The 27,891-nt window shown below is 47.1% G+C and overlaps 1 protein-coding gene across 2 annotated transcripts; it reads right to left on the reverse strand.

Moving 5' to 3' along the window:
* Positions 1 to 477: 477 nt before the first annotated feature.
* On the reverse strand, positions 478 to 22,537 carry Narf (nuclear prelamin A recognition factor). 2 transcript variants are annotated; one of them, XM_038328332.2, is made up of 12 exons: positions 22,386 to 22,537; positions 21,252 to 21,332; positions 18,266 to 18,409; positions 17,046 to 17,178; positions 15,061 to 15,195; positions 14,707 to 14,825; positions 13,076 to 13,205; positions 10,970 to 11,033; positions 9,259 to 9,396; positions 8,712 to 8,869; positions 6,766 to 7,003; positions 478 to 523 (listed from the first exon to the last, which is right to left on the reverse strand). In XM_038328332.2, exons 1-12 carry the CDS (start codon positions 22,410 to 22,412, stop codon positions 493 to 495), a joined length of 1,398 nt encoding a protein of 465 aa, XP_038184260.1. In that variant the 5' UTR covers positions 22,413 to 22,537; the 3' UTR covers positions 478 to 492. The 2 variants fall into 2 exon arrangements, with proteins under 2 accessions (XP_038184260.1, XP_038184261.1); XM_038328333.2 differs by lacking the exon at positions 478 to 523 and having other exon boundaries at positions 6,762 to 7,003.
* Between the last annotated feature and the right edge of the window lie 5,354 nt (positions 22,538 to 27,891).

The following is a 27,891-nucleotide window of genomic DNA, read 5'->3' on the forward strand; positions in this document are numbered from 1 at the left end:
CACCTAGAACTCATAGAGATCCACCCACCTCTGCTTCCCAAGTGTCGGGATTAAAGGCACATACCACACCATATCTAGCCAAATCAAACACATAATAAATCATAAAGTATTTATTTTAGAGCAATTATTCAACGTACATGTTTACCTTTTATTGGCGTAAAGCAAATTTGCATACTAATAGGGTTCATGTGCTTGTCTAGTTTTATATATATATATATATATATATATATATATATTATATAACAGTAAATGCTTCTCATTCGTAGGATGTGTGGACACCAGGGATTAATGTCAGGATGTCTTCCCCAATGTTTTTTTTTTCCTTGTCTTTTTCTGAGACAAGGTCTCTCAATGAACCTGGAGTTCACCTTTTGGGCAAGGCTGGCTGACCAGTGAGTCCCCAGGATCCACCCGCATATACTTCCTCCTATGCCCCACCCCCACCCAGCTGAGTATTTGATCCTGCAGGACACAGAGCATCTTTGATGATTTTCAGTTTGATCCATATACTGAATTCTTGATCCTGCAAGACATAGACCATCTTTGATGATTTTCAGTTTGATCCGTATGCAGGGTGTCACTATGTAGCCCTGACTGGCTTGGGACTCAGAGTCACCTTTCTCTGCACCCCAAGTACTGAAATTTAATGCATACTCCAGCAAATTTTGATTTTATAATTATCACTGCTAAGAATACTGCTTTATATAAATACACAGCTACAAAATGGCAGAAGCATGTTTAGTATCACTTCAATAATTGGGAATAGTTTCTCCAAAAACAAATGTAAAATAAAAATTCTGCTGGGTGGTGTTGATGTGCGCCTTTAATCCCAGCATTTGGGAGGTAGAGGCAGGCAGATATCTGTGAGTTCAAGGCCAACCTGATCTACAGAGCGAGTTCCAGGACTAGCTCCAAAGCTACACAGGGAAACCCGGTCTCAAAAAACAAGACAAAACAAACAAACCCCCCCAAATCCTGACACCTGATGGAGGGGCTAAAATTGACTGACATTATAAAGGTCTGGCAACGATGTGAAGTGACTGGGAAGAAAATTGGTGAGACACTATGGGAGATGGTTTGCTTCCTTCCCTTCCTTTCTTTCTTTTTTTTTTTTTTGAAATAAGGTATCATGTACTCCAGGCTGGCCTAAAATACTGAATGTTTTGAGGATGACCTTGAACTCTCATTTTAATGCCACCTCCCAAATGCTGGGGATAAAAGGCACTTGCTTATCATGCCTGCTTCCATGGTGCTCAGGATGGGCCTAGGGCTTTGTGAATGCTAGGCAAGGAAAATATCTGATCTGAACAATATACTTCCCAGATTGGATTTCTAAAAATATTCTGAGTTTTGCCTTCCTCTTTGTTTGTTTTGGGTTTTTTGTTGTTTTGGTTTTTTTTTGTTTTGAAGACAGGGTTTCTCTGTAGCTTTGGAACTCGCTCTGTAGACCAGGCTGACCTCAAACTGAGAGTTTTATCTGCCTCTGCCTCCTGAGTGCTGGGATTAAAGGAATGCACTGCCACTGCCTGGTTTGGTTTTTGTTGTTGCTTGTTTTTTTATTTTTTATTTTGTTGTTGTTGTTGTTTGAGATCATTCCATGTGTAGCCCTGGCACACCTGGAACTCGCTACGTGGATCAGGCTGGCCTTGAGCCACAAAGATCCAAATGCCTCTGCCTCCAGTGCTGGTTTAAGTTTTTTTCGTGTGCCAGGTACACGTGGTTACTTGCAGAAGAAGGTATCCGTTTCTCTGGAGCCATAGTTAAAAGTGGTTAAGTCACCCGATGTGGATCCTGGGAACCAAACTTGGGTCCTCTAGAAAGTAGCAAGCATACTTAACTGCTGAGCAATCTCTCCATTTACCCCCATCCCCAAATTTACTGTCAGGATTTGAAAGAGAATCTCACTGGGTGGTGGCTCATGCCTGTAACCCCAGCATTTGGGAGATGGAGGCAGGAGAATCAGGAGTTCAAAGCAAGCCTTGCCTAAATGTGACTGTATCTCAAAACAAAACAGAACGGAGAGAGTTGGCTGTAAAGGGAAAGGCAATGAGAGGGACAGAGAAAGTGGGTGGGAGAGGAGATGTGAATGTGGCTGGCTGGACATAGAGGTCTACCTGTCTCAGAAACACAAAAGGGGAGCTGGAGAGGTGGCTCAGCAGTTAAGAGCACTTGCCGCTCTTCCAGAGGACCCAGGTTGAATTCCCAGCACCCCCAGGGCAGCTCACAACTGTCTGTAACTCCAATTCCAGGGGATCTGACATACTCACACAGACATATACGAAGGCAAAACACCAATGCACATAAAATAAAAATAAATTATTAAAAAATAAAAGGTGGAAGAAAGGAAGCAGGGAGGAAGGCTGAAGGAAAGGGGGTTTTGGTTTGGTTTGGTTTTTTGAGATAGTGTCTCCACCATTTAGTTCTGGCTAGTCTGAGACTTACTGTGTAAACTAGGCTGGCCTCCAACTCAGAGATCCACCCACCTTTACCTTGTAAGTGCTGTGATCAAATGTGTGTGCCCCACATCTGGCTGAAAAAGTATGATTCTGAGACTTTCTCTATTAAAACTTATCCAGCAGTGATGTAAGCCTGTAGTCACTTCTACTTGGTGAGCTGAGTGGATCCCTTCAGCCAGAGTTCAAGGCCAGCATTAGGTATCAGGGGTGGGGTAAAAGGAAGGGTGGAGAGGGAAAGGAAGAAGAAAAGGGCAGAGGGGAGGACAAGAAAGGGATAAGGAGAAGAAACTGAGCTGGGGACATAGCTCAGTTATCAGAAAGCCTGCCTAGTATATCCCCAAATTCTGGATTCAGTCCCTCCACTGTATAAACAGGGTATGGGCTGGGTGGTGGTGGCGCAGGCTTAAATCCATCCTAGTACACAGGAGACAGAGGTAGGCAGATACCTGTGAGTTTGAGGCCAGCCAGGGCTGTTACACAGAGAAACCCTGTCTTGAAAAACGACAAATAAATAAATAAATAAATACAGGTTATTGAAGGGGAAGCCTAGCCAAAAACCTTGTTTTGTAAGGCGTGTCCCCCTTGGTCTAAAGGCGTGTCCCCCTTGGTCTAAAGGCGTGTCCCCCTTAGGCTAATATTGACTTATAAAATCTTGCGGGACTGTGGCCTGCCTGCTCTTTGCTTTCCTGCCCTCCTTGCTGGAACCTTGGATTTGTAAGTTCCCTTTCCTTTCCTTTATTAAAACTGACTTATATATATTAAAGCTTGTCTGGTGAATCATAACTGCCGATCAACCACGCACCTTCAGGTTATGGTAGCTTGCATCTATAATCCTAGCACTTGGGAAGTAGAGGTAGGATGATCAAATTGGAAACTTCAAGGCCAGCAAGGCTACAGAGTGAGTTCAAAGCCAGCTTGGGTGACTTAGTGAGAACTTGGTCACTTGTCTCAAAATAAAAAGAGTAAGAGAAAGGGGTTCTGTGTGTGTGTGTGTTAGAGATGTAGCTCAGTGGTAGTTTGTGCCTAGCACATGACATACCTGCGTTCCATTCCCAGCACCAGACAGACGACACACACAGACACACACACTCACACACACACACACACACTCACACACACACAGACACGCACGCACACGCACTCACACACACTCACACACACACACACACTCACACACACGCACACACACACACACTCACACACACACACACTCACACACACGCACACACACACACACGCACACACACACACACTCACACACACACAGACACGCACGCACACACACATGTGCACACACACACACACAGACACGCACGCACACACACATGTGCACACACACACAGACACGCACGCAACACACATGTGCACACACACACACAGACACGCACGCACACACACATGTGCACACACACACACACACACATGTGCACACACACACACACACTGCACTCGGTTCACATCCATCTCAACTTAGTATTTACAAGGAGACACATCCACAGGAAATACTGTGCTTCACGGAAGGTGAGGTATGAGGCGTCTTCTCTGCCGTAATGGACTGTACCAAGCCAAGTAAATTCTTCAAGTAATTTCCCATCTGTAGCTGCAGAATGGAACCCACGTGTAGTATGCCAAGTAGGAGAAAAGCCATATTCCTGCATTACCCTTCCAGCCAGCTGTGCCCCTCAGATGAGTGCTGCACCCAAGGCAGAACCTGCAGCTTAGCTGTCAGCTGCGACTGCAACTCCTGTAGCTGGCTCACTTGTGATGCACCTGGCAAGCCCAGATGTCAACCAGTGATGGGTAGGGCACACAGGCTGGGTCAAATCTTACAGCTATCCCACGTATACATTTCCAGAAAGAATGTAGTGAATCTTTCCCCACCATCGTTCTGCTTTTGTGGTTTCAGAGGATGAACCCAGTGCCAGGTATGATAGGCACACAGTCTGCTCCTGAACCATGGCCCCCACCCTGATAGAACCATTTCTAAATTACCTGTAATAGAAACCAAATTTGCTGTCTTTGTGACAGAATTTCATCATGTATAAGCATGGTTATCCACAGTGGCATAAACCAATACAGCTCAGGTCAGGTAGGAAGCAAACTAAGAAACTGGTCCTCTGCCATGCTAGATCATAGGCACCATAAAACAGGATACTGAGTAGATATGAACTGGAATTATGTTGTCTCCTCATGCTGGAACCAGACACTCATCAGACACTGTCTACTCTGACTACAACTGTCATGCTGCTTTGACCAAGTCTTGCCTCACTTTGTGCTCTAACTATTTGTGCTTTTATTTTGGATTTTTTTTCAAGACAGGGTTTCTCTGTGTAGCCCTGGATGTCCTGGAACTTGCTCTTTAGACCAGGCTGGCCTTGAACTTGAGATTCACCTGCCTTTGCCTTCCGAGTGCTGGGGTTACAGGCATGTGCTGCTGCCACCACCCTGCTCATGCTTCCATTATGATGGAGGAACGGAAAGGCATTTGCAGTCTTGAAGAGCTCACAGGGCCACAACCTAGCGTCAGCAGAACAGAAGCCACACATCTCCTATCTTAGACCTGGCCTCAGCTGCTGTCATGGATAGGAAGTCAGTCCCTTCCCACCACTGACTTTTAGTGCTCTGAGCTAGCTGGGCATCCTCCTGACCTATCAGGAAGGGACTCAGGAACAAGGTAACATCACTCAGGCTGGGGCATATTGCAGGCTGTAGTCCAGGAGAGGCAGAACAGCTTCTGGGCTCTTCAACTCTATACTCAGACCCTGCTGCACTGTTTATTCCATAATCAGTTACTTTGGGGTATAGATACCAAGGCATATAGACTAAAAGCAAAAAATTATAATTTACAACAGTGGTTCTCAACGTTACTAAGGCTGCAACCCTTTAATACAGTTCCTCATGTTGTCCTGATTCCCACCCATAAAATTATTTCCACAGCTAATTCATAATTGTAATATTGCCACAGTTATGAATCATAATACACATTTCTGATGTGCAGGATATCCAATATGCAACCCCTGGGGGGGAGTTGAGAGCCACAGGTTGAGAACTGCTGTTTACAAGTTATGCTCCTAGACAGTCTTGCAGGAGTCACAAACCAAACCAAAGCCGACAGCACTGAGGAGTCAAGGCAATTACATACACGAGCAAAATCCAAGTGCTTTACAAAACCACAGCTGGGTTTCTTCAGGCATCACCTCCTGGATGAACTCTGGCATGTGTCAAGTGATTGTGTAGAGGTCACCACTGGGTAGCTACTTCTGTGTGTGGATACACTGTTTCCCCTTCCTACCAGCATCTTCCTGCCCCTGAGGGTAACCGATGAGCTGGACCTCCCTTAGAACCCCAAAGCGTAAGTAGGCTACCCTTTTAATTCTCTACTCATTTATTTTAAAATAATTCAGATCAGGTCCTCACATATGTTAAGCAAGTGTTCCACTCGGCGGATATCTGTCGTTCTCATCAGCCTTTCCCCTGCTATGAAGTGGATCTACCTCAAAGCTGATGCTGACAGGCACGGTGCCTGTGTGGAAGTCAGAGGATAATTTACAGTAGGTGGTTTCCCCTTCCACCATGAGATTATCAAACTAAGGTTGTTACCCATAAGCCATCTTGCTGGCCCTAGAATTCAGAATTATTTTCAAAAATGTGTACAAGTAAAAGAGCCAAACTGGGTAGGAAAACCAGGCCTGTGTAGAAACCATAGTTATCCACCATACAGCAGCCTGGCTCTTCCTGATGTCTCCATTTCGGCAGCAATATTCTGAAGTTCATGGATCACAACTCCAGGGGCTTGAGTCTTTAAGAACACATTTTGAGCTGGGTGGTGGTGGAACAGACCTTTAATCCTAGCACTTGGAGCTGGGCAGTAGTGGCACATGTCTTTAATCCTAACACTTGGGAGGCAGAGGTGAGTGGATCTCTGTGAGTTTGAGGCCAGCTTGGTCTACAGAGCAAGTCTTAGGACAGCCAAGGCTACACAGAAAAATCCTTTCTTGAAAAACAAAAAAACGAATACATTTTGGATTCTTTAAAAAAACAAAACAAAACAAACAAATAAGACCCCTGAAAGAAAGGGGTGTGTCCCTGGCCTCATCTTTGGGGTCTTTCTCACAATCTTGGGCTAAAAGGATACTCAGAGAGGAAAAATGCTTTTTCCATGTGAAAATATTCCACTCCCTCGCACACTACAAAGGTAGCACCACGTGAAGCTGCATGCCGCGGAGCGCCCCGTTGTTCGTGAAACATCCACTGCTCTCCGGAACTCGGAGCCGCCCCCACCCCCACCCCGCCCTCCCGGCTCGGTCACCACTTGATATCCAAGCCGTCTGTGCGGGGCTCCGAGCTCTGGTATGTGGTGTGCAGCACCTCCTGGACTCTGGGGGACTCGGTACCCTCCAGCCACTCCCGGTACAACTCCTGCACATGCGTACTGCTCTCTGGGGGCCGCACAGGGATGCTGGAATAGATCCCTTCCATTTGCTGCAGCAGTGCACGGTCTGTGTGGCCATCCTCTGTCTGGGCTTGGCCTCTGCCATTTAAGCATCCTGAAAGATACACAGAGTGGACCTCGTCTTCCCTGTGGGACAGCCGGTTACAAGGGAGATTCACTTCAAGGGGCACAGTTGGGAGCAGAAGCATGAAACAGGCAGTACCATGTGATTTGGGAATGTTTCTGGGGCTCGCAGCATTCTCTGAAGTTATCATGGAGCCTGCCCAGGAGGAGAATCCTGGGTATTCTTTAGTCTTACCATATACATTACCTATAAACAGGTTTTACCTAAAAGCCTTTAGAAGTGGCAGCTTTCTGCTGTCTGGATTCCTGGCTTCTGAAAATTACCCAAAGAGCATAGAATGGCTAAAAGCTATGAGCACAACTGCTTGCATACAATGCTGTCAGTGTGCAGGCCCCACAAGGCTGCCTTAGGGCTGAGCGAGCTATGAGCTCTCCATGAGCATCCCAGCCATACAGTCTAAATCAGTGTGGGTCTCCTTTTGTCAGTACTACCCCCTCTTAGACCTGCAGATCACACACACACACACACTCACACATGCCCCAAAATGCACTAAGGATGTAGGGGTAGGAATATCTTGGTGGCAGAGTGTGTGTCTAGAAGGCCCAAGTTCCTGGCTTCCACTCCCAGCATCAAGCTTTCATCTAAACGAACCAGGAGATAGGCTGGGAATACATAGCTCAGTAGAAAGCTATAAGGAAGCCCTTGCTTACCATATACACATACAATACCTGGTTCAGACTCCAGCACCAGGGGAAAAAGAAAAGGAGGAACAAATTCCACTGATCGGCTACTTGACAGCTGGACTTTTGATGTCCACTTTTTCGCGGGCTGCACCCACTTTCTCTTCTTCACAGGCCTATGCAGTTTTCCCCAGAAAGCAAGAGGGGCCCTCCTAGAGGCTCCATCCCCCAGCCATCTTGTTTCTACTGTAGCACAGGGGTACAACACAGCATCCACTTTCTGGCACCCCAGGAAAAGTAGATGCCCCCTGCTCTCATCCCCTCTTAGATGCTGGTCACTAGCAGCTTCTCTCTTCTGGAAGGTCTCTTAGGACATGGATGGACTAGATATACATAGGCCTCTCCTTTATCTCACTCCTTATGGACCCTTTCTCGTTTCTGACAATGCACCTTGCCTAGCTCCCCCGGGCCTTTCTGAGAACTCTGGTGTTTCTACTTGAGTACCTTTCCTCACCCCAAACTCAGGATGACCTAGACACTCCTGGTCTTGAGACTGCTCCGTCACACCCAGGGACGTAGAGAGACCACTTAAGATCAGAAGCTCCACTCATTCTCCAGTACCTACACCTTCTCTATCAGTGAGAGATTCTAGGCACTACACCTATCCCAGCTCTGGCCTGCTCTCATTGTCTCTCCACCCAGACGGGAACTTTCTTCAGCTGCCCCGGTCTTTACACCTGGATGGTTAATGTCCCTTTGCAGCAAGGGGAACTCCTAGAGAGCAAGCAACGTCTGTCTTTTCCTGCTGCCACTTTGCACACGGCCGGCTTCTACCAGTGGGCCCTATGGACCAGCTCCACATTAGCGACCTCGGTACCAGGTGGGGCTCCCCTATGGTGCTTACAAGGGAATGTCTAAGGATACAGCTGTCCACTTCTCATGCTATAGTTGAGGGAAGGGAACCTTAATGGCTGAGGATGGCATGCCATGCATGAGGGAGCAACCTGCCCTGCGTGGTTACTGTGGACAGGCTGTTACGGGCCTGCTGCACCGCTTACCTCTGGGACATGCGAGGACCTCCACAAAATGATATGGAAATCTGCCCTTCTTGAGCTTCAGGATCATGTTCTGGATATTGCGAAAGCCGTAGGCTGCAGCAAAGCGCAGTAAGACCTCCCCGTTCTTCTCAAGGGTGACCTCATGGAAGTCTTTGTTTCTGTAAATCAAAAAAATGGATTTTAATGGCCATTGACCTAAAGATCACTTATTTGTCTGAAGTACATACAGTCTTAACTGTGTAGACCAGGCTAACCTTGAGCTCACAATCTTTCCTCAGTCTCCCCAGGGTGAGGTTTACCATATCTACCCATTTTTCAATTTAAGTTTTGAATGTCACCAGGATAATTTCAATGGGGAGACTCACAAAAGGCCCTTCTACTGTAAGCAGTGCTGGCTTTCCTGTGGAGCAGCCATGGGTAGAGCAGCCGTGTGTACCAGGCACACCACACATACTGCATATAGGCCACATGTATCACACCCTGGTTCTGGCTGTCTGTCAGCACCCCTCCTGGGCACACTGGCCGGAGATACGCCGCCGGCTCAAACCTTAGTGCACGGTAGGTGATCTCTTCCACGTGCTCGCCAAACAACTCTCTGGCTGCATGTCTGAAGACGTGGGCCAGATGCCCATCTGAGCTCACTCCATCGTGACGCCGTACTGCCACCTCCTTCACGTCTCCAAACCTCAAACAGATAAGACAAAATCGTCACTGGTGCTGATGACCAGGCAGCAAGTATGTACTGGCTAGTGTTGTGTGTCAAGTTGACACAAGCTAGAGCCATTAGAGAGGAAAGAGCCATCAGCTGAAGAAATGCCTCTATGAGGTCCAGCTGTAAGGCATTTTCTCAATTAGTGATCAATGGGGGATGAGTCCAGTCCATGGTGGGTGGTACCATCCCTGGGATGGTGGTCCTGGGTTCTATAAGAAAACAAGCTGAGCAAGCCATGGGAAGCAAGCCAGTGAGCAGCACCCTCCATAGCCTCTGCATCAGCTCCTGCCCTGTTTGAGTTCCTGTCCTGGCTTCCTTCAGTGTTGAGCAGCAATGTGGAAGCGTATGTCCAATAAGCCCTTTTCTCCCCAACTTGCTTTTTGGTCATGGTGTTTCTTTTTTTTTTTTTTTTTTTTTTTTTTTTTTTTTTTTTTTTTTTTTTTTTTTTTTTGGTTTTTTCGAGACAGGGTTTCTCTGTGGCTTTGGAGCCTGTCCTGGAACTAGCTCTTGTAGACCAGGCTGGTCTCGAACTCACAGAGATCCGCCTGCCTCTGCCTCCCGAGTGCTGGGATTAAAGGCGTGCGCCACCACCGCCCGGCTGTCATGGTGTTTCATTACAGCAATAGAAACCGTGACTAAGAGAAAGTACCAACCCAGTTTTTATAGGAACAGGATCCAGGGAACCACTTAAAGATTAGTCCTTTGCAGATATTTAAACTTTGGGGAGCCACCATGTGGATGCTTGAGAAACAAACCTGGATCCTCTGAAAAAGCAGTAAACGCTCTTAACCCGCTGAGTCCTCTCCAGCCCCCGCCCACCTCGCATATCCTTAATAAGGTCTAATGACCAACGTGAATTGTCAATTCACGTCTACCCAAGGCTGCAGTGAGGCTGTGTCACTGGGACTCACTCACTCGCTTCTCTGTACGGCCACGTGTGCATTCAGGGCAGGATAGTGTGTGGCGAACGGACATCTGAGGGTGACTTACGCATGCGCCTGATTGTACCCAGGCCGGAATGAGGACACTTGTCCACCCTGGATTGTCGAGTAAGCTCTAGCAGCAGGGACTCCAACTGCAGTAATTCTACAAACATCTGTGTCACCTCCCATAAAAGGGGCACAAATGTAGCACCCAGGCCATCAGTTGTGCAACTGGCCTTTGCAGTGTATTTTGTGTGGGACCCAAGGATGCAACAAAAGTCAAAGTCCTAGCTGCACATCAGGGTCACCATGGGAAACAGAAACCCAACAGCTGTGTTCGTGGTGCAAAGGGACCAGAAGAAGTCAGTGTTAGATGCATGGCTCTTTTCTCCACATAGCTTCTACACTTGCCTTTCTTCCTGAAGTATACAGTAAGCCCACAAGTCCCCTGGCAGTACTAGAGAATAGTGTCCCAGTCCAGGATCCTGCCTGAATCCATTGCAAAGGCCAGGTTGGTAAAACTGCAGGAACCTGTCTTGGTATTCACATGATCTGATCAGGGCAGCCCTTGGGCCTGCAAAGCTCACTAGAGGACCCTCCCCATTTACAAAGATGCCACTTACAAAGTATCCACAGCAGTGTCCTTCACAGCGAGGTCACTTTGCTCCATCATCTGAGCAATTTCACCTGGAGGAAAACAAGAGGCATGAATCACTGAAAGGAAGACAGGTGGTCCAGAGCGCTGGGTCAGGCTTTGCTTCTCCCAGAGAAATTCTGCATTAGAAAGCTAGGACCCCTTCTTGCTGTATAATCCATTTCATATCTCAGGAGCCCCTTGCCAGGAGAAGGTAATGCTGGCATCAGAAAAGCTCTAAAAAGATGTGAAAACAGAATCCTCTTTTGAACCCTGAACTGAGGTAGTGCTGTAGCTGCTTCATACTGAATCAAAGCGAAAGCCTGTGCGTGCGCCACACTGCACTGGAGGCTGTGACATACCAACACTGCACAGCTGCTTGTTACCAGAAAAGTATACTTTGTATACCACGTTCTTTCTATATACAGGTTCCCAAGAAAAACCCCTGGGCGAGTCCCCTAGACATCAGTAAGACACCAGGTGCCATGAGACACCCATTAACACACAGCACAGGTTGAGTTCTCAATGTGGTGCTCGAGAGAAACTGGACCCCTGCTCAGGAAGTATAGACCAGCGCCACTGAACCCTCCCTGCTACCCTGTCCCACCCTGGTCAAAGCTAGACTCCCAGGACAGGACAGGGAGGAAGAGCTCCTGATCTTCAAGGTCATCCTGAGAGATGACCAGTCCACTTGACCCTGGTCTACACACCTTCAAGGATCAGCTTTCAGAGTCTGATTCAAGTAGAGGAGCCTGGATCCTAACAAGCTCCCACAAGCGCTCTTGACCTTCTTTCTTCTGAAAAGCTTCCAGGACACCAGAGGCTAATTTTCATCTCCAACTGAATTTGCCACAGTCTCTATCTGAAGCAGTGGTTCTCAACCTTCCTAACGCTAGCCCTTTTAATAAAGTTCCTCGTGTTGCGGTGACCCCCCAACCACAAAATTATTTTCCTTGCTACTTGATAACTATAATTCCACAGGTTGAGAACCACAGCTCTAACGCATAGCATCTGAAGAGTGCTGCCAACAGGGCCACTCAGTGCAACATTCCCTGGACTACACAGGAGTCTTCCACTTTTCTCAGTGTATATTGGTTTTCTCACACGTGGGAAAGTGTGGAGGGTCTCTGTAGGCTTTACAGCAGGCAGAGAAGCATCCACAAAGAGATGAGGATGAAACTCAACTCAGCCTGGTATTGGTGCTGGGCCAAGACTTCGAGAGCCTGACCACCAGTTCACTTATTTTAGCCATATTTCAGCACGGCACAGTTTTGGGGGAAAAAAAAGTTGTCTGATAACAATTGACTTGGCTCTGTGATGACAAGAAAGCTTAAGACATCTTTACATTGACGCTCTTTAGAAACACATGGCTTCATCCCTAAGATGGTCTCTTGTTGACTCAGAAGCAATGCTCAAGATAAGGGTCTCGGGAGCTAGGCAGTTTAGCCTGGTCTACAAGAGCGAGTTCCAGGACAGGCTCCAAAGCAACACAGAGAAATCCTGTCTCAACAACAACAACAAGAAAAGGGGGGTGTAGGGCAAATGAATGACTGAGGTAGACGTAAAGCCTATGGGGGTCAGGATTTGGGCTGGCCCTAAGATAACATAGAAGTCACTGAGGCTGTACAAAAGACATTATTCATAAGGATGGGTTTTTACGGCCCAGAAACAATGCTCAAGATTTATGGGGGAAGGGTCTGGAATAAGTAAAACCTAAACTCTGGGGGATATGGGCAAAGCCTGGCTCGACAGACAGTAAACTACGTCCACTCCCAGAATTACAGGAGGACAAGTTAAACATTTCTCTCCTTTGAAGGATGCTTGTGTGTTTAACCTTCCTGGCCTCGCCAGTGCTGTCTGTGTGCACAGGCACTTGTTGCCTCTACAGGAGAGCATGTTGATGGCTGTGATGTAAGAACATATCAATTGTTCTCCCAGAGACCTGACTCGTCTGGAAGAAAGAAGACTGAGGGCAGGCAGGATGCAGGATCCTCCTCTTCACTTTCGGCCGCTGAACCCAATTATCAATGCTACCAGGCAGCTCGGCCCGAGTAGCCCGTCAGAGGCATGCTCACTTTCTGAGTCTGGCTCTCACCTGATGTCAGAACACAGTCAGTGCCCCTGGCACCATTCAGAGTGGTGGAAAGTCCCTCCCGAAGAGCTTCCAGCTTCTTATCGTAGCAAGGAGCCACGACAACATGGAAAATTTTCTCTGGAGACAGATTCTGTGGAGGAGAGCACTCACTTAGAGCTTCAGGGAAGCAAGGAAGACAGCTAGAGCATGGGGGAGTCCCAAATGCTGCTCCTACCCTACCTCATGTACGGTACTACCCCACCAGCTCTGCACAGGTAAGAGCAGGTTGTACCTGAAGACTTTCTGAAGCTGTTCAAGGAGCAACATCTAGGCCACCCCCTCTCCCGAGACAAATCAAGAGCCAGTTTCCCAGTGACTTTTACATTGAGGCCAGAATACAAAAGCCATACTCAGGGTAGGGGCAGAGTTCAAGAGGAACTATACCTCGACCTTAGCCTTCTAGGGGTTAGGCCAAGAGGTTGCTAGAGGCCAGAGCTCTAGGTTCAGCTGTCCCCACCTGCACCTGCACCTGCACCTGCAATCAGATCTGTAACTTTGGGTTCCACTCAGAGAGCACAGGGCTGGGAGCCCTGAGAAGACTTAGAAATGCTAAAACTCTCAAAGCAGGTGTAAGAGGGTAAGGGAAATGGGAAATGAAGACCAATCCACACCCAATTTTCTGTCCCTTCAACTCAATACACATGGCGGGGGATGTAATTTGCCAACTGTATATAAACAGTTTATAAACAAAGAAACATTTCCTATGGCTAAAATGAGGTTGTCAGATGGATACGGCCTTTAGGCTGGCTTCAGTGTTTGGAAGATCCCTCCCCTTGCTGTCTTTCCTAGTCAGTATGGTGCTTAAACAGTTGGTTAACAAGAAGAAAGAAAGGAAGGGTGTGATTTATCTCAAGTTGCCCAAAGTCTTGGAACCCAAGACGGGGATGGGCTGAGGCAAGGGACATGGAGGCACCCTAGACTAGGATTTATCTATCATGTGACAGATAGTGTTAAGACCATGGGACCAGGGACTGGAGAGATGGCTCAGTGGTTAAGGAGACCAACTGCTCTTCCAGAGAACCTGGGTTCAGTTCCCAGCACCCACGGAGTAGCTCACAACCAGATGTCCCTTCAGTTCCAGGAGATCTAATGGCATCTTTTGGTCCTCTGTAGCACCAGGCATGTAAGTGGTGCACAGACATACATACACACAGTTAAAACACCCACAAACATAAAATAAAAAGTAAAATTAAAAATTAAAAATTAAAAAAAAATTCAGGTGTGTTAGCACATTTCTTTAATTCCAGCACTCAGGAGGCAAGGCTTGCAGATTTCTCTGAGTCTGCTGTCAACCTGATCCACACAGTGAGTCCCAGAACACCCAGGATTACACTGAGAGTCCCTCTCTCAAAAAAACCAAACCAAAACAAAACCAAAGGCAGGCTAAGGGGGCATCTGTGGCCTGGAGCAAAAAGCCAGGATAGAGGTGAGGCTTAGCTTCCTGAAGCACCCAGAACAGAAGCAATCAGGCAGTGTCTCCACCGGGAGGTCCAGGGCCACACTGTCCGTGGAGTGTGTACAGTGTTTCCCATCAGGCTGTAGCCACCCTGAGTCTACCCTCTGCTGCTCTTCTCTGGAGAGGGCTGGCTTACCTGTTTTCTAGCAAAGTAATCCTTCACCAAGGAGCCCATGACCTGCTGGGGGGACTTGGCAGTGCAGAGATGTGGGATGACTGGGGGGCCCAATACCCGCTCAGCATATCTGACCCAACCTAGAGAGAGAAAGAGAAACAGAAAGATGGAGAGAAAGAACACATGAGGTCAGATCCCTCTGCTTCCTCCTGCCTTCTGAGACTGTCACCCCAGAATGAGCCAAGACACCTCCTCTACATCGTCCCTGTTCATACGGTGCCCTGCTGAGTGGGATGGGCCTGCCCACTTTTAGCCAAAGCCAGGACATTTATTTCTGCAGTTCTGGTGAAATGGTACCAGCAGGCCTGTGCTCACCAGGACAGGCAGAGGTCAACATGGGCAGCTCCCGCTGCTCCTCACTGTGTCGGTGATACCGGCGTACAAATTCCTTCTGAGTCTCCAGGATGCTGAAATCTGCCGCGATTGTGGTGTCAAATACATAGTGCACCCCTGCAGGAAAGAGAGACATGGATGTTTGTCTCAGACCAAGCAGGGATCCAGATCACATCTGACTTCTAAGCACTCTCTGGCTTTCATTTTATATTAAGACAGGTCTTACTATGCAGCCCTAGCTGGTCCAGATCTCATTAAGTTATGCAGACTAGGCTAGTCTTGAACTTGTGATGATCTGTCTGATTCTCAAGTGCTATGATTAAAAGCGTGGACCACAACACTTGGCTTTTTGTTGTTAATTTTGACAAGGTCTCTCTATGTAGCCTAGGCTGGCGATGAAGTTGGAATCTTCCTACCTCAGGCTTCTGTATGCTAGCATTATAGGTAGACACAACCATCCCCAGCTTTTGAGCACCCTAATTCTTCCTTAACTTTGCCTTCTCCTGTTTCAGACACAAACACAGATCACAGATTTGATAGCACACCACAGTTAGTCTTGGTACTTTTCTTACAACAGTGCCCTGGTTCAGACTGGGCATTTTACTTGTTTGTTGTTTGAAACAAAGTCTTGCCAGCCTGGAACTCACTGTGGTCACCAAGCTGGTCTTGAACTCATGGATGATCTCCTGCTTTAGCTTTTTTTTTTTTTTTTAAAGATTTATTTATTTATTATGTATACAACATTCTGCCTTGATGTATGCACGCCAGAGGAGGGCACCAGATCTCAGTACAGATGGTTGTGAGCCACCATGTGGTTGCTGGGAATTGAACTCAGGACCTCCGGAAGAGCAGCCAGTGCTCTTAACCTTTGAGCCATCTCTCCAGCCCCCTGCTTTAGCTTCTTGTGTGCTACTTATAGACGTGTTACATTGGCTTCCTGATTCTTGCTTTTATGTACGGTGTTGAGGAGCAATGAATTACACCAGTACTCTCCTGTATTGGAGATGGCCCTTACTTGCCAAATCATTTTGCTGGCCCTCCACCTTACTTTTTGAGAAAGTTTTCCCATATAACCTGAGGTTTGTTATTTTAGCTAGACTAGTTAGCTAGGGAGCTCCTGAAATCTACCTGTCTCTGCTCTTCCAGTGCTGGAGTTACAGGAGTCGGCTGACATGCCTAGCTCTTTTTTTTTTTTTTTTAAATCAGACAGGGTCTCACTGTATATCTGTGGATGGCCTAGTACTTACCCTGTAGACCAGGCTGGCCTTGAACTCACAGAGATCTGCCTGCCTCTGCCTCCCAAGTGCTGGGTTAAAGATATGTGCACTACTGAAGTGAATCACCACCTGTCATTGCTCATATAAAGAACACATGTCTGGGGCTAGAGATGTAGGTAAGGGCTATAGCTTACCTAGCTAGGAAAAGGTTCTTAGGAAAATGGACATTAGTCGTGGCAGAAATAACTATCAAATACTCATCCTGTGAGCTGGAGGCAAGTACAGGAGCCTCCTAGTAATCACCATCCACACTGTCAGCAGGGTTCACATCTCACCGTAGACCAGCCAGCTTCACTGTAACAAAACATCTGTCTGAACACAGCGGAGAGTATGTGACACCCATCTACCACTGACACAGGAGTGGGGTTTTGACATTCCAGGAGTTTCTCCAAAGTTTTTCTATCCTGTGCCCTTGAAAATTGAACTTGAGCACAAAAAGGGCCCTTCATGAATTTAAAGTGTATACCAACAGTATTATTAAAAAAAAAAAAAAAAAAAAAAAAAAAAAAAAGGAACTGGCTAGGCAGTGGTGGCACACGCCTTTAATCCCAGCACTTGGGTGGCAGAGGTAGGCAGATCTCTGTGAGTATGAGGCCAGTCTGGTCTTCAGAGTGAGTTCCAGGACAGCTAGGGCTACATGGAAAGAAGAATCTGTCTCAAAACTAAGAAAAAAAAAAGTGACTGACTCACCAAGACTTTTCAGGAAGCCACAGAGTCTTCTGGATGCATCGGTGACACTGAGGTTGAATTTAGCAGCAAAATAAGGCAGAGACTGAGGACACACAGACACAACCAGCACTCTATGCTTTGAGGTGTCACATTTCTAGAAGGGAGAACAATAATGTCACATGTGTATCGATTGCATCAGCAGCAAAGCCAGACACCTTGGTGGAAAATTCATAGTGAATGGAAGTTTTTATTTGTTTTGTTTTGTTTTTGAGACAGGATTTCTCTTTATGTAGGCCTGGCTGTCCTGGAGCTCACTCTGTAGACCAGGTTGGCCTCGAACTCAAGAGATTGACCTGCCTTTGCCTCCAAAGGCATGTACCACCACAGCCCAGCAAAACATAAAAGTTTTAAAATACGTTTTAAAAAGAAAAGAAAAAGATGTAGGCTATAGAGCAAGTTCTAGGACAGCCAGGACTACACAGAGAAGAAAAATCCTGTCTTGAAAAACAAACAAGCAAACAAGAACGATGCGTAGGGTCTTGGTGTGGTGATGAGCAGTTGGCCGTCACCTTATCTAGCTGCAGGGCATTTTAATTAGAGATTGATGGAGAAGGGCTTGTTTTGAGTGGTTCCTTCCCAGGCTGGTGGTCCTCGCTTCTATAAGAAAGCAGGCTGAGCAAGCCATGATGAGCAAGCCAGTGAGCAGCACTCTGCCATGGTTTCTGCATTGGCTCCTGCCTCCATGTTGCTGCCCTGTTTGAGTTCCTAACCTGGCTTCCCCTTCAATGATTCACTAAGATGTGGAAGTGTGAGTCAAATAAATCCTTTCTTCCCAAATTTGCTTTTGGTCATGGTGTTTCATCATGGTGTTAGTAATAATAACCCTAATAGGAATGTATCTATGGATCTATGGATCCATGTATGTATGTATATATGTATGTACATACGTATCTATCTATCTATCTATCTATCTATCTATCTATCTATCTATCTATCTACCTACCTACCTACCTACCTACCTATCTACCTACATATATTGAGGATTGAACCTAGTACAAGTGTTCTACTACTGAGCTATTCATTCATTCAATCATTCATAGACAAAGTCTTGTTAAGTTGCCCAGCATGGTCTTGAGCTCACTTTGTAGCCTCGGCAGACTTTGAACTTGCAGTTCTCCTGCCTCAGTTTCCCAGGAGTTGGAATTACAGGCCTGCACCATCAGTTCCAGCTGACACCATACCTTATTAAGATTCAAGACATGGAAGAAGTCCTTGGCACTCTGCTGGGAAAGCTGGACTCCTTCCTCCACAGTCACACAGCTGTCACATGCCAGGCAGTCACTCAGAAATATCTTAGCGTCTGCCAGCTTATGGAATTCTCCCTTCTAGGAAAGAAAATGGTGTTAACATTGTTTATTTTCTTTCTTCCTTTTCTTTTGTTTTTGTTTGTTTTGTTATTTTAGGTTTTTTTTTTTTTTTTTTCAAGAAAGGGTTCCTCTGTGTAGCCTAGAATTCTAGAGTTCGATCTGTAGACCAGGCTGGCCTCAGACTCAGAGATCCACCTGTTTGTTTTTATGTTTTGTTTTGGAGACAAAGTAATGCCTGAATGCCTGAAGTGTCAGGTGGAGCTACTGAGCAATGGCCGCTGTTCTGAACAGCGCACATGTCATGGCACAAGGCCCCTGAGGCACTTAGCATATGACCAAGGGTGAACTAGCCCCAGTGTTATCGTGTGGAAAGATGATGCTCCTGCCTGCTGCAAACTGGCCTGACGGCCATCTCCTCCTCCTTCCACCCTTCCTCTCCAGTGCCTGGAACAAGCCTCAGGTTTCCCTGCCGAGCTCTTCCAGCTCCACGCTGCTGAGCAGACTTTCCATAGTCACGATGGCTTGAGGTTTCCACCTATGTGCAACACAGACCTCAGCTCCCAGCTCTGAACTGCTGGGGCTCATTTCTGCCCCACTCCCATCTCAGTAAAGGGATACTGAACACCTGGATGCTGGGACCTGTCCTTCTTAGTCCCCAGAGAAATCCACTAAAGCACCGAGCCACATTCCCACTGCTCAAAGCCTCTGACAGCACTCTCTCAGAACAGGGGCCACAGCACAGCTCTTGCCTGCCTTGCCTTGCCCTGACCTCCTCAAGGGCTCACGTTCAGCCATGCTGGTTTTGTTCTTGAATTCTTCCACAGGAAATATTCCAAAAGAGCTCTCACTCACCTCTTGGCCCTAACAGAGCTGGCATCCTGACGTTTATTTTCAGTGCCCCCTACCACAGTGTCAACTTGCTTGTCCCTCCCTAATGAACTCATAGAGATTGGCAACTTAAGTTCCTTATGCTGCCCAGCACCTCTAGAAGGTGCTTAGGTGGTAGAGGTGTGGGTGACTGATACACCTCTCCTAGCAAGTGCAAGGTTCTAGGTTCAGATTCTATTACTAAGAAATAAAATAAGCTGGGAGATGGCGGCAGGTGACTTTAATCTCAGAACTCCCGAGGCAGAGAAAAGATCACTGAGCTCAAGGCTAGCATAGTGTAGACCAAGTTCCAAGCCATAGGGATGCTTAGTGTGACACTGTCTCAGAGAGAAAAATAAGCAAATATAAGCTGGAGATGGCTCAGCAGTTAAGAGCACTGGTTGCTCTCCCAGAAGACCCAGGTTCAATTCCCACTATCCAAACAGTGGTTAGCAGCCGTCTGTAATTCCAGTTCCAGGGGACTCAAACACCCTCTTCTGACCTCAGTGGGCACCAGGCATTTATGTGGTACAGACATCCATCTGATGCTCCATCCTACCTTGAATTCTCACCTTAAGGGCTCAGTCTACCAACCCTTCCCCAAGACTCCTCAGTCTTTTAAAAAGTATGTCCACGCTACATTGCTCAGGTGCTGGTTAGACGGTGTTGGGACTTATCTCGTCCTCACCAAAACCCTGGGAGGGAAGAACGCCAACTGCACACAACACTGATAAGAAACAGGGCCTCAAAAGTTTGTGGGTTTATTTCATGTCTTTTGGAGACAGAATTTTGCTGTATGGTCTAGGCAAGCCTCAAACTCATGACACTGACACCCTGCCTCTACTTCTCAGGTATGTGCACGCATGCCAATGGGATTAGATTGCTTTCCAACACCATGCAACAGAGTGTAGGCATGAGGGAGCAGTCCTGGTGTCTAAAGCACTGGCCCAAACTGACCCAGAACTCCAGGGGTCACTGCTGTTCCCCAAAGGCTCAGTCTCCAAAGCACAGTAATGGCACACCGGAGAGCAAGAGCTATGCCCTTCAGATTAAACAGAACATCAGAACTACTAACTCTAAGGGGGAAACCTGCTACCTACCTCTCCCACGTTATTAATTCTCTGCTTATATAAAAAAGCTGTCTTTGTACACTGACTGATTGCCTGCCTAATAGTGGGAGGGGGGAGCTAGAGCCAAGGCACACATGTGTTGGTGTAGAGGCAGAAACTTGTGAATGCTCTTTCATGTCATCTATGTGTTCATATGTCACACATAGGTCCTGGGAATCACACTGAGATCCTGAGGCTTGGTGGCAAGTGTCTTTACCAGCTGAGCTATCTAAATAGCACTAAAATCAATTTGTCTGTTTGTGATTGAGCTTAGGGCCTCATGCTAGCTAGCCAACCAGTCTGTTGACTTAAATCCTTATCTCTCAGTTATTGTTTCTGAGACAAGGTTTCATTGTATAGCTTAGACAGGACTCAAACTGGGACTCCACTGGTATGCCTGACTAGTCCTAATATTTTCTAAGAGAACAATGACCGTAACTTTCTCTGTGAATCCAGAACATGGCAGGACACATGCAGAGGCAAATGCCCCCAAAGCATGAAGTAAGGTAGGTATAAAACCCAGCTCAGACTGTGATGTGTAATAAATACAAAACAAGCATCGCTATGGTGAACTCAAGAAACAGCCACCTAAACAGCGAGCTTAAAGAATCACAAAACTCGAGTTATTTCTTTTCACGTGTTACAGAATCTAAGTCCCTTCCACTTCACAGAACACAGGTTTCAACAGTGCACCAGGATGCCCCTCTTTCTCACGGAGTACCTGGCCTGGTGTCGGAGATGACTCAAGACTGGCCTATGCACGGCCCTCGCCACTTCTTACTTCAATCTTTCTTAGCGCGTGATATGAACTCCTGATAGAAGACGCAGCAGCAGCTCCCCCCTACACACTCATTAGGCCGACACAAACAGAAATGTTCACTTGCCTCTTCATTCTCCTGGGCTGGACTCGATGCATCAGTGGACACATTCTCCTGGTCATCAGTTTTTGATTTTTTACTACATTCCTTAAAAAAAAGGGGGGGGGGGATGGAGAAGGACAAGGAAATCTTAGAAAGGGAACGTTCTTCTTCTATTTTCTTTATTTCAGCTTTTGTTGAGATCGGAGCTCTCTATATAGCCCTGAAGTAACTATGTAGAACAGGCTGACCTCAAGCTCACAGAGATCCTCCTGCCTCTGCCTCCTGAGTGCTAGAATTAAAGTGCGCGCTACCACACCAGGTTTTAAAAAATGAGATAGGCTCTTGATAAGTTGCACTGTCTAACGTTTAGTTTGTGATCTCCTGTCTCAATCTCTCAAGTACTGGGATCACAGGTGTGTACCACCAAGGTCAGCCAAGAATAATTTAGCATGATTCTCTTCCATTATCAAAATACAAAACATATTCTGAACATATTCTTACTTCTAGAAACCCTTTCTACAGAAATAAAATCATCCATATTTAAGGTCGAATACACATAAACACACATATCGATCTGCACTGTTTTTAGTAACTAAGAACAGATATAACCCAATGGATACCAAAACACTTAGATGTGGCTACAACATAAGAATACAGGTGATTCCTTGAAAGATGTTTAATTACCACTTATGGTGATAGGTAAAAAAAGAACAACTTATGGGGTGTTTGGATATGATACAATCCCTGTCGAGTGTGGCGGCTGTCAGTCATTTCAATCACCCAGCGGAGCAGGACAGGAGGGTCTGCCCTTAATTCCTTCTCCGCTTGTTTTCATTGATACTGTAAGTATGCTGGTCTGTTGTCCTTGTTTTAATGTTAAGAGTCATCAAGGCATTTCTGATCACTGCATTAAACCCTTGACTTCCACAACAGCGTGCCAGGACTGAGATGGAGCACTGACCCCACAGCGAGTCCGGCGGTGCAGCCGCCCGCAGTGGCCCGCAACCAGCTCGCCGCCCGGTCAGTCCCCGGCAGACAGGTGACGGCTACCAGAGACTGACAGGACAGAAAGGAAGGTGCACGCGGCCGAGCCCGACCCGCCGCACGATCCGCACGGTCTCGGCTTTCGCCCCCGGTCCCACCGGACGCCGCACCCACCTTGCGTGTGCAGTGCTCACACTTCATCTGGAGCGGGACTGGCGGGAGGCCGACACCCTCAGCTAAGCCGAACGAGGAAGACTGGAACACCGCCGCCTGCCGCCGGCTAGCGACCCGCGACCCTTTGTTGTCTTCATCCGCGGAGGCCACGCCCCCCGGTACGGTGGTAGACCAATGAGAGAGTCGAAACAAAATGAGCCACGCCCCTGGACCAATGAGACGAGGGCGAGGCTGGTATGGCACAGCCACGCCTCCTCTTCCGTCTAAGCCAATGAGAGGGCCAGGAAGTGGCAGGTCCCTCCCAAGAGCCAATCAGAAAATGGGGGAGGACCTTTCCTTCCGGCTGGAAGCCGATGGGCCGCGGTAAGGTCTGCCGGTGAGAGCGGCCACGGTAGGCGGAGGAGGCGGAAAGAGTGCGCTGACCGAGCGGAGGACGTGGTCCGCGGCGACTGCAGAGCGCCTTGCGCGGAGGCCGAGGCCCGGCCGCCTCGATGAAGCCACTGCAGCTCCTCGAGGGCGGGGTAGGCGCCGCCCTCTGCCACCGCCATGACCACCCGGCCGAGCCTCACGTAGGCTGGTGCGGTAAACGTGCACATGCGCAGCAGGCTTGCGTCGCTTTGTGCGCTTGGCTGAGTCTGGAGGGCAGGTTGAAAGTAGGCTGACCTTGAAGGTTGGCATGGAATACCTTATATCACTGACAGTTAAGAAAACGCTAAAATTCTGCCGGGCATGGTGGCTCACACCTTTAATCCCGGCACTCGGGAGGCAGAGGCAGGCGGATCTCTGAATTCGAGGTCACTGTAGTCTACAGAGAGAGTTCCTGGACAGCCATCCCGCGCTATACAGAGAAACCCTGTCAAAACAAACAGAAAAACAGTCGGGTAGCATAAGCAGGAATGTTGGTGAATTTTTTTAAAAAAGTTTCTCGAGATAGGGTTTCTCTGTGTAACAGCCCTAGCTGTCCTCGAACCCACGGAGATCCGCCTACCTTTGCTTCCTGAGTGCTCTGCTTAAAGTTGTGCACCACCACCACCCGGCTTTTTTTTTTTAAGATTTTTTTATTATTATTATGTATAGTGTTCTCTCTACATGTATGCCTGCAGGCCAGAAGAGGGCACCAGATCTCCGATGGTTGTGAGTCGCCATGTGGTTGTTGGACTCAGGACCTCTGGAAGAGCAGGCAGTACTCAACCTCTGAGCCATCTCTCCAGCCCTCTATTGGTGTAGGTTTGTAATCTCAGCACTCAGGAGGCTGAGGCAAGAGAAAGGTGAAATCAAAGCCAACCTGTCTTACACTGCTGCACAGTGAGACCCGTCTCAAAGGCAGACTAAACGTCTCATTCTTTCATTGTGGCTCTGGAATCTACTGGGAACGACCAAAGACTTAGACTCAACTCAAATTTAGAATAAATGGATTTATTCTTACTGTCACCAGAAGGACAGCAGCCTTAGAGGCAAACAGCCTGCTGAAAAGGGCTAAGTGAAGGGTTTATAAAGGTGGATATCAAAAGTATACAATTATCTAGGGAATCCACAGCTGGGCAGGAACATTGTTTTTTCTCCCTTCATTAAAAAAGCAAAATACAAACAATCCCTCACAACAGGAACACCATTATACTCGTGTGTGTGTGTTTCTCTGTAACAGTTCTGTTTTTTAAATTTTTTTTTTATTTTTGTTTATTATGTATACAATAGTGTGTATGCCTGAAGGCCAGAAGAGGGCACCAGACCTCATTACAGATGGTTGTGAGCCACCATGTGGTTGATGGGACTTGAACTCAGGACCATTGGAAGAACAGGCAATGCTCTTAACCGCTGAGCCATCTCTCCAGCCCTACAGTTCTGTTTTGAAACTCATGGTTGTAGAACAGGCTGGCCTCACAGAGATCTGGCTGTGTCTGCTCCCCCCCCCCCCCCCCCCCCCCCGTGCCTTTATCCTGTTCTTACCTCACCTGCAGGCAGGCCACAAGGATGTCACAAGCATTACAGGGGTCAACAGCCCTTAAGGAATGCCTGATACCATAATAAGTGTCTTTAGCCATCACAGGGGAGTTAAGTGTAAATTATAACACAGTACAGAACACTCTGGGGGAAGTGTCTCTAACGAGTGGGATATAGCAGTTTGTTTCTGGGCGGGCAGTCACACAGTGACATCAGGTTAGGGCTGGTTGTCACATCCTGGTTTCAGTATCTTGTGTGATGTTTTACTCTTGGCTTTTTGGAGGGCCCACCACCCAGCTCCCAAATCACACAAATACAATCCCACTATACCCTGTCTCAAAATTAAGTAAATAAATCTAAAAAATAGAAGAAAATATTCTATACTGAGCTCCATCCTTAGCCCTGCAAGATGTTTTCTTATGGCATACTGAACTCCTTGCAGACATGTGCTTACTTCTTACTTTGCAGTGTTGTATGACAGAACTTTGCCTGGGGAGACACAACATGCATACACGTCTACTCACCCCAGATAGGGAACCCATAACAGACCAAAGTATGGATATTAACAAAGTTCAGTTTGGCTTTATTAGGTTATCTGCAGGAGTATAGGTGAGGGGTTACTTACAGGAGCAGAAATGATCAAACACAGCTGCATCACCAAAGCCAACAATAGCCTGGGTGACAGTTCACAGGAAACCTGGAACACACTCCACAGCCTACAGGCAGCTCAAGAGGTTGGAGAGTGTCCTTCTCAGGTGCCTCAGTTGGTATAAACATCTTCCAGGTAGCTGGTCTGATCTGAGAGTCTTGTTTGCAGCTCGACATCCTTCTGTCTGAGAGATTGTCTGAGCAGGGAAAAGGCCTAGTGAATCTTGTTATTTTCAGAAGCTATTCTGAGTTACCTTCCTGCTAAGGGAGCTTCCTACAGGATGGAATGTTTTATTTTGTTTTGTTTTTCGAGATAGGATTTCTCTGTAGCTTTTGAGCCTGACCTGGAACTCACTCTGTAGACCAGGCTGGCTTTTAACTCACAGAGAACCACCTGTCTGCCTCTGGAGTGCTGGGATGAAAGGCGTATGTAGCTGGTCAGCTGGTTTTCAATCTACCCTTCAGACCCTCAACTACACACAAAACTGGAGTTTCTGCATGCATGCAAATGCTCTATCACTAAATGCCTCACCAGGGAACAATTTTAGCTTACTACATTGGTACTTTCAGTGTTACAGCTCGAGGGGAAGGCTTCTCCAATGGAAGTGTTACAGCTCTGTTCTGAGAGGAAAGGTTTTAAAGGGGCACTAGCCCACTTTAGCATGTGGCTCTGGCAGGCCTTGCCCTTCTCACCATTCTGTCTGCTTTGGTAAAAACTGTTAGATTACATTCCTAAAGCTAGCCACTAAGGTTTTCCTCCTGGTCACTTCCTCCTCCTGAGGCTGACTACCAAAGTTCAGCAATCGAAAGCCCCCTTTGGTTAACCTAATTAACATGCCCAATTAAAGTTAACACATTCTAACAAGGGGTTTTCCCTTTTACCTTTATAAACTGTCATTTGCCCGTGTGCCACATCTGTCTCCTCTCCATCCAGAGGCAGCCCTTTGTCCCTCCAGGACAGATACCCCACCCTCTTTCCTTACCGCCTTCCCCTTCTCCTTCATCCTCTAACTCCTTTACCATCACATCCGAGCTTGCCATAACACACACCTTCCTCCGCCTCTTAAAAATGACACCTGCAAGGCAATTTGCTGCTGTTTTGTGTCTAAGTAAGAGAGAGCAGCCACTCTACCCGCCCCCCCCCCCCCCCCCCCCGCATTTAATAAAGGATCTCTGTTTGGGTGTGGCTTGTGCTTGACCCAGGGTCTGGGAGGAAGCCGCTGCTGTTCAGGGAGGTCTCTTTCAGGCTTCTCCAACCTGTGTTACTACAGCTTTTCTCTGTGGGGAAAGCTTTCCCCAATACAAGTCTGGCAGCTCTGGGGGAATTCCCATGCCCATGTTACAGCTGGGAAGGCTTCTCCAATGGAGCTGTTGCAGCTCTGAGGGGAAGGTTTCCCCAGTGGAAGTATTACAGCTCTGAAGGAAAAGGCATCCTGGCAGTTTCAAGCCAAGGAGGAACACAAAGTCACACAGCACAACAAACATCACACACGGTTTATTGGGAGAAACGCAAGAGAGTTATTTCTCTGCTCAGATGAGAAGCAGCAGGGAACTGAGCAGGAGACAGGTTTATATAGGAAGGGAGGAGATTTCCAGGGAGAGAACTGGTGAGATTTAAAGCCAGGCACAGGGATAGGTGGAATGTCTAAGGGATTGATGTGTTTTCATGCTCAGAGATTGGTGGGGTTTGGTAGGTTTTCAGACCTGGAAGTGGGCTCAGACCTTACAGGTACAGGGAGAGGTGTCACCTACAACAAACCTACCAGGAAAATAGTTTATTACTAGGCTGTGTGAACTCCAAAGTTAGTGATTTAAAAAATTGGCTGGGTGGTGGTGGTTCACGACTTTAATCCCAGCACTTGAGAGGCAGAGACAGGCAGATCTCTGTGAATTCGAGCCCAGCCTGGTCTCTAGAGAGAGTTCCAGGACAGGCTCCAAAGCTACACAGAGAAATCCTGTCTCTAAAAACAAAACAAAATAACCTAAAGCAGCTGGGCATGTTGGTACACGCCTTGAATCTCAGTACTTGAGAGGAAGAGGCAGGAGGACTTCGATGAGTTTGAGATCAACCTGGTCTACATAAAAGAACCATTCAAGCTGTAAAACTCAGCCACATACCACTGTGATGGCTAAAGTTATGTTGATAACTAATGTTAATTGTTTTGTTTTTCGAAACAGGGTTTCTCTGTAACTTTGGAGCCAGTCCTGAAACTCACTCTGTAGTGAGTGCCGGGATTAAAGGCATGCATCACCACTGCTAGGCTACTTACGTTGTTTAAAATTTAAAATCTCTGTGTGTAAGAGAGCTATAAAGCAAAATTAATTAGACTTCCAAAAGTTAAGGGCTGTTAAGGGTTAATTTTTTATTGCTGTTTCAGCTTTATACTTGAATACTTGTTTTGGACAAGGGGATCTTCTGGTCGAATTAGAACAGAATATAACCTTGTATTCTTTGCCTCCAAAAACTCCTGGCTGAGTTGGTTGGGGGCTGCATTCAGGAATGACTACCAGTTATAGAGCTAGTTCAACGCTAGCCTTTCTTTGAGCTGGGAGTTGGTGGCACATGCCTTTAATCCCAGCCCTGGGGAGGCAGAGGTAGGAGGGTCTCTGAGTTTGAGGTCAGCCTGGGCTACAGAGGGAGTTCCAGAACAGCCAGAGTTACACAGAAAAACCCTTCTCCAGAAACCAAGACAAACAAAAAACAAAGCCTCTTCTTTCTTAAAATTTATTTCACTAACCTTAATAACCTTACTTTTTGGCTTCTGTAGTTCTGATTCTACCTAACTGTTCTTGTTAACTGAAATATGTTAACCCAGAATATATATTTTTTGTGTGTGCTTAAAATCTCACCCTGAGAAAGGCTTGGTGCTACACCAGGATCCTGAACACCCAGTGTAGTCACCAGCTGACTAAAGAC

Source organism: Arvicola amphibius, chromosome 4 (assembly GCF_903992535.2).
Source record: "Arvicola amphibius chromosome 4, mArvAmp1.2, whole genome shotgun sequence".
Taxonomy (NCBI): Eukaryota; Metazoa; Chordata; class Mammalia; order Rodentia; family Cricetidae; genus Arvicola; species Arvicola amphibius.